General features: G+C 49.3%; 1 protein-coding gene across 2 annotated transcripts in view; it reads right to left on the reverse strand.

Moving 5' to 3' along the window:
* The window catches only part of ZNF304 (zinc finger protein 304), a 10,414-nt gene extending 3,941 nt beyond the window's left edge, over positions 1-6,473 (reverse strand). Inside the window, exons 1-2 of one of the 2 annotated variants that reach the window (XM_006166757.3) lie at positions 6,124-6,473; positions 3,867-3,993 (exon numbers count right to left, since the gene is read on the reverse strand). In XM_006166757.3, the coding sequence (XP_006166819.1) occupies positions 3,867-3,993; positions 6,124-6,156 (160 nt within the window). In that variant the 5' untranslated portion in view covers positions 6,157-6,473. The remainder of the gene's footprint in view (positions 1-3,866; positions 3,994-6,123) is intronic. The other variant, XM_027767600.1, reaches the window with a different exon arrangement.
* Between the last annotated feature and the right edge of the window lie 835 nt (positions 6,474-7,308).

Below are 7,308 nucleotides of genomic sequence, written 5' to 3' on the forward strand. Positions count from 1 at the left end.
GTCTGGCGAGCGCACGCGCCCTATAGCAAAATCTCTCAAAAAAAAAAAAAAAAAAGATGGGAGAGAATGACAACTGGGCAAAGTGTCAAGGATGAGAAAATAAAAAGTAGAAATGAGGCTTTGTTATGGACCTTCACAATAAAACAATTGTGAACACAAAAGAGGTTCAAGGTTCAACGGGAACCCAGACCTAACAGGACATTCTCCTCCAGCTCCAATGAAAAGGGCCAACTCCTCTCCAGGTTTCTCTGACTGGCTGGAGAAGTGTGACCTGTTGACACGCAGGGCTTTTAGCCCCTCTCCAACTGATCAACTATACAGGTCCTGGAAGACGAAACTTACAAAGAAACCAAATTGAGGGACCAGCAGCTGGCGTAATGGCTATGTCACTGGACTCCCATATAGTTGGCCACAGTTCAAGTCCCAGGCCCAGTAGCTTAAACTCACACTGGGCATGCATGCATGCATGCCCAAGATCCCGAGAGGAGAATGCAGGAGAAAAGATTGCGGCGTGGTCATCCTCCCTGGGCGCTGATTTCTTGCAGCATGGCCATTCCCCTAGAGGGTGATTTCTCACTTTCTGTCTCTCTGCCTTTCTGGTGAGCACACATGCCCTATAACGAAAAAAATAAAAAGAAAAAGAAAAAAGTAAAAAACCAAATTGAGGCCAGCAGGTGGTGTACTGATTACAACGCTGGACTTCCACATGACCGACCACAGTTCAAGTCCTGGACCTGGTGGCTTGAAATTCATGCTGGATGCATGTACGCATATGGCAAAATCCCAGGAGGAGACTAGAGTTAAAGGGATTGTGATATGGCCACTTGCCTGCTGGTGGTTGATTTCTCACTTTCACTTTTACTGTCTTTCTGTCTTTCTCCTCTCTGGCAAGTACATGCATCCTATGGCAAAAATCTTTTATTCTTTTTAATATTTATTAAATTTTATTTATTTATTATTATTTAATTTGACTGGAGAGAGACAAAGGGCAGATGAGTGGCACAAATAAGCCCACCCACAGGAAAGAAAACAATTTTTGAAAAATTATCTAGTAACCAGCAGATGGCATAATGGTTACATCACTGGATTCCCACATAACCAACTGTGGTTTGAGTTCCAGACCTGGTGGCTTCAAACTCACAACATGCATGTGTGTGTGTGCTCAAAATCCAGAGAGAACAATGGAGAAGGGACAGCAGCATGGCCATCCCCCCAGGGGGGTGATTTCTCGTTTTCTGTTTCTCTCTGTCTCTCCGGCAAGCACATGTGCCCTACAGCAAAAATCTCTCGCTCAATACAAAGAAAAAAAGTATTTATCTAAATTTATTTATTATTATTATTTTAAAATTTGCTATAGGGCACGTACACTCAGTAGAGAGAGAGAGGATATGAGAAAGTAAGCTGCCATGTCCAGGACTGGAACCACTGTCGGCCATGTGAGAGTCTTACGCCTTAACCACCATGTCATTTGCTGGCCTCAAGAAAACTTTTTAACTTTTTTTTTTTTTGGAGAGGTTTTTGCTATAGGGCGCGTGCGCTCGCCAGACAGACAAAGAGAAACAGAGAGACAGAAAGCGAGAAATCACCCCCCAGGGGGGATGGGCACACCGCAATCCCTTCTCCTCCATTCTCCTCTCGGGATCTTGGGCACGCACACACATGCGCCTGGCGTAAGTTTTAAGCCACTGGGTCTGGGACGCGAACCGCAGTCGACTACGTGGGAGTCCAGCGACATAGCCATTACGCTAACTTCTGGTCCCAATAGGCACCGCTGGGGGGTGATTTCTCACTTTCTGTTTCTGTCTGCCTAGCGAGTGCACATGTCCTATAGCAAAAACCTCTCCAAAAAAAAAAAAAATTTTTTTTTAAAAAGAACCTCCAGGAGTCAGCAGGTAACAGAGTGGTTAAGACACTGGACTTCCACATGGATGAATGTAGTTAAGAGTTCTAGGGACCAGCAGTTAGCGTGATGGCTATGTCGCTGAACTCCCATGTAGTCGACTGCAATTCGAGTCCCAGACCCAGTGGCTTAAACTCACGCCAGGCATGTGTGTATGCGTGCCCAAGATCCCGAGAGGAGAATGGAGGAGAAGGAATTGTGGTGTGGCCATCGCCCGGAAGGTGATTTCTCGCTTTCTATCTGTCTCTCTGTCTCTCTCTGTCTGGCAAACACAGGTGCCCTGTAGCAAAATATAAAAAACCTCACCAAAAAAAAAAAAAAAAGAGGTCTAGACCTGGTGGCTTGAGGATCATGCTGGGCTCATGTGCATGTGTACCCAAAATCTTGGGAGGAGAATAGAAGAGAAGGGACCATGATGTGGCCATTCCCCATGGGGATGACTTCTCACTTTCCCTCCCACTGTCTCTCTTTGTGTCTCTGGCAAGCATACATGCCTTATGGCAAAAACCTAAAACAAACCTCCAAGAAGGATTTGGCAGAACAAACCTGAGGCTACTAGACCACTATAAAGAGTGGCTGTATCAATACCTGAAATTTTTGGCAGTCAAACCCCAGGAAATGTCAGCTAGAGAACAGAGCAGAACCTGGGACACGTGGTGCCAAGTGTCAGCAATCAGGACATTCAGTGAGCGAGTGAATGCCCCAAGTATACAGAATCTGCTGAGCAAACTGTAAAAGCTCTGAGCCCTAGCCCCTACCCACAAGGCTATGGAGCAGCAGGTGTTGGGACTACTCAGCAAGAGAGGATAATGCACAGCCCTGGTACCCACAGCACCTACTTTGAGAACCTAAGAAGGAAAGGAGCTGGGCATGGTGGTGCCTGCCCTATGGCAAAAACCAATGGAGATTGGAGAATGTGGCATCAAGTCCATCTCTCTCTGGGGCTAGCAGGTGGCATGGTGGTTAAGGGTGCTGGACTCCCATATGGCTGACCATGGTTTGAGTCCTGGAACTAGTGGCTTACTTTCTTGCTTTCCTTCTCTCTGGTCAAATTAGAATAAATAAATAAAGTTAAATAAAGTAATTCTTATAAATTTTTTTAATAATTATTTTATTTTTATTTATTGATTCATTTATTTTTTTAATTTGACCAGAGAGAGACAGAGGTTGAAAATGAGAGAGAGGAAGTGAGAAAGCAAGCCACCAGATTCAGGACTTGAACCCTGGTTGGCCATGTGGGAATGTCCAGCGCCTTAATCACCACGCCACCTGCTGGTCCCCAAATAAAGTAATTCTTAAAAAAGAAAAAAGTATGAAAGGAAAAGGTTCCTGACTTGGCTGGGAACAGGAGATGAACCAAACTTGACCAAGGACACTGGAGTGGGTATGAAGGCCTGTTGAAAGCAGCACTGATGGCAGCCCCCAGTGATCCTTATCTCCTGACAGTCTTACTATGGTTAAACTTCTTTGCTTGACTGTATGCTGAATGGACTGACTGACTGTAAGATTAAAACAGGGTAACAATGGAATGTCACTTTTGAGATTAGGAATCCTGGACTTCCATATGGGGGCTCTCCTACTCAGCTGTTCAAAGAGAAGTAGGCTTCCATATTATATATAAGGCACACTACAGAAAGGCTACCATGACAAAAACTGGGAGAGGCCTCAGGCCAACAGCCAGCAAAGAACTAATGCTCACAGTTGAATAAGCCACAAGAAACTAAATTTTGCAAATGATCATGAGTGAGCTTATAAGTGGGTTCTTCCCAAGACAGGCCTTCAAGAAGAACATTCTCTGGCTGACAGCTTACTTGAGAATTCATAAGAGACTGAGCCAAATACACCCACAAAGTTGTGACAGATTCCTGATGTGTACTGAAACTAGAAGATGGTAAATTTTTGTTTCCAGCCACTAAGCTTTGGAGTAATTTGTCATGTAACTATAGATAACCAAACATGGACTCACCCACTGTGGCCACAAGCGCAAAGTTCTCCAGCATCACATCTCGGTACAGGAATCTCTGTGCCTCCTTGAGGAGTTCCCACTCCTCCTGGGAGAAGTACACGAACACATCCTCGAAGGTTACACAGTCCTGGCATGATGGTGACAGTTGAACTCACGTGCAGCATCTCTCCCCAGGACACACCCAACTTCAGTCTGTCCACTAATATACCCAGCCCCAGTCTCTGTCCTCCCCAGTCTCCCACTTCAGAGGAGATACCAGGTCTTGGCACCACTAGGGCCTGCTCTCTCCTCATGTTCATCTGTTCAGCCTAGTGCCGAACCAGGCATGTGTGCTGACACATACTGCCTGAACTCTGAGTCTGATATGAAGGGACCCAAACACTTCTGTCAACCATTTGTCCTGTTGTCATCCAGACTGTGACTCCCAGACACAGCCAAACTTCAGTTCAGTCATCTTCTGTAAGCAGCCAATATTAGGGCCTTAAGGTTGTCATTTCGCACTCCTCCCAATGTGCACGTCTCTCTTAGGCTACACTGTCCTCTCATGTGGGACCCCCAGCACCTCTGATAATCTCCTATCCCACACCATATGCACCTACATGGAGTTCCCTATTTCCTACCTACACAGGGTCAGGGAAATGCTCACCTTTCATTATATCTCCCACTACTGCTACCCAGGTGCCTAAGCAACAGACCCAGTTCTCAGTCCCTGGTTTTACTCATTGCATAGCTACCATAACTGAAGGATACTCTCATAGCTCCACCCCACTCCACATATGGGCCCACCACTTCTGAACTTCAACAGAACCACTTCCCGGAGCTCTAGGACTTCTTAAACTAAACATGGTCAAAGCCTAACTCTAAGAATTACTAAGAATTACTCCTGCCCCCTATTTCTCCATCTCAGTTAATAACACTTCTTGTCATTACACCAGGCAAAGTAAATAGAACAAATCCTGGGTCTTCCATGAGTCTTTTCTTTCATCCACCCTTCACACAGGGAACCAAGTCACCTTCTGGCTCCATAGTATAGTGGCTGATGCACTACTCAAGAGAAGTCAGATCCCTCATGGCCACTGCAGTTTGAATTTCTGTCCTGGACAGCCTAAAGCATGCCAGGCATGTGCTCAGTGCTCAACATCTCAAATGCTGAAGGAAAGGGATTGCAGCATGACCAGACCTATGGAAGGTGTGCCTCTCTCCTTCTGTTTCACATGCTCACACACTCTATTGTGGATTTTTAAAACAGAAGAAAGAAAACTGAGTCACCCTACTTTAAAAACATTAAAAATTGCATCAGCTTTTCTCACCTCCACAGTCACACTGCCGACCCAGACATCATCACCATGATAGTAGGCTGCTCCCTCATGCCCACCTTCTGTTCTCAGCCTGAGAGCCAGAGGGAGCCTGTTAAGATCTGAGTCAGATTATCTCCTTCCTCTGCTCCAAACCCTCCTTGGATTTCACCACACTCTGAAGAGGCCCAGCTCCTCAGACTGCCTTCCTACCCAACTCCTGCCCCTCTGTGTTTCCAAAAGATATAAAGACCTCACAGAACATTCAGCTCAACCACCTCCAAGCACTTAAACATGCCTGTCTGGCGGCCTAAGGTACTCTTCCAGTCCTCAACCCACCATATGCCAGAAATGGAAACTTTTCCATCTCATCTAACTCCTAGACTGGATTATGGATGCTCAGCTACAAATGATCCTCCTTCAGGGTCCCCAAACTCTAATGCAGAGAAAGGAACAAATGAAGGGTTCCAGGGTATCATGACTCATCAGAAACAAACCTACACATTCTCCAACCTCACTGCAAGCCCCTGACTTGCCCACCAACACACACCAGCGCTCCTGCGGTAGCATCACCAACTCCCTTCATGCCCTCCTCCCTCCCTACTCTGCAGTCAGAGGGAGGCTGTTCAGACCCGAGTCAGAAGCTCTCCTTTGTACCAAGCCCTCCACGGCGTCCACCACCTCAGAAAAGAGGCCCAGTTCTTCAGGCCACCATTCCAGGTCTGACCCGAGACCCGCCGCTCTCTGTTCTCGCCAGACATAACAGACTGGTGGTTCCGGACGTCTTCCAGCTCTGCCTTCTCCAAGTATTCTAAGCTGGCTCTAGTGCCATGGGAACCCTCCACGCCTCCTCTAACGCTCGGAATGGAAAGCCTCCACGGCCTTTACACTCGAGGAGGGGAAGCGAATGGAACATAGCCCCTACATGCGGGTCTGTGGGGGCCTGCGGGACCTCCACTCACCTGAGCCTGGACCAACTGCGGCGCCGTCGCCATGATCTCCTGTCGCCCACACCTCCGCCGGGCGAGGCGACCTCGGCTGACTGTCGCACGCCGGGCCTGTTTCCCCGCGTAAAAACTCGCCCAAAGCTCAAGGCGCCGCGGCCGCGGGACAGAGGGCGGTGTGGGGAGCTCGGTGAGCGCGCGCCAGGGCCGCTCGGCGCCAGCCGCCCTTCTCCTCGGGCGCGGGGCGACGGGGGCGCGAGCCCGCCGCCCTCACAGTGGTCGCCCGGACCGAAGAGTCCCGCGAGAAGCACGGAGGGCCCAGGACTCGGTTCCTTGCTGACCGGCGAGGACAGATCAGGCACAGGCTAAAGACGTCACGGCCGCGGCGCCGGAAGTTCAGCCCCGCAGGCCACGCCCCCTCCGGCCGGCAGGGCCCCGCGGCGTCTGCGCCGGCTCAGGCCTGGGGCGCTCCGGTTCGCGAAGAGCAGAGGGGAGTTCCGGGGTGCGCGAGCTCCGCCCAGAGGCCGTACCTCCGGCAGGCTGACCACGGGCGAGGGCGTCAGCTCTGGGCCCAGACCCTGCGGTGACCCGGGGCCGCCTGAAGCTGGCAGGGGGGTGCTGTCACTCATAGAGGAGCTAAACAAACTTTGGGAAAAATGTTTTGTTATTAGAGAGAACTTTTCGCTATAGGGCGCGTTAGCTTGCCAGAGAAGAGACTAAGGGACCAGCAGTTGGCGTAATGGCTATGTCGCAAGACTCCTATTTAGTGGTTCGGACCCCGTGACTTATACTCACGCCTGGCGTGCGTACGTGCGTGCGTGCCCAAGATCCCCGAGGGAGAATGGAGGAGAAGGGATTGCAGCGTGGCCGTTCCCCCGGGGTATGATTTCTCGCTTTCTCTCTGTCTTTCTGGCGACTGCACGCGCCTGTAGCAAAAACTCTCAAAAAAAAAAAAAAGAAAGAAAGAGAGAAGGCATCTCTCCCAGGGGTGATGACCGCGTGCAATCCCTTCTCCGACTCTCCTCGCAGGATTTTGGGCACCATTGATCTGTTTCAAGTGCTGGGTCCAGGACTCAAACTGCAGTTGACCACGTCACAGTCCAGAGAGGTAACCTTTATGCCATCTGCTGGTTCCTGCTTTTTATTTTTAAAGAGAGATTTTTGCGGGACCAGCAGTTAGCGTAATGGCTATGTCGCTGGACT

This window comes from Tupaia chinensis, unplaced genomic scaffold, assembly GCF_000334495.1.
Source record: "Tupaia chinensis unplaced genomic scaffold, TupChi_1.0 Scaffold144336_1, whole genome shotgun sequence".
In the NCBI taxonomy this organism is placed as follows: domain Eukaryota; kingdom Metazoa; phylum Chordata; class Mammalia; order Scandentia; family Tupaiidae; genus Tupaia; species Tupaia belangeri.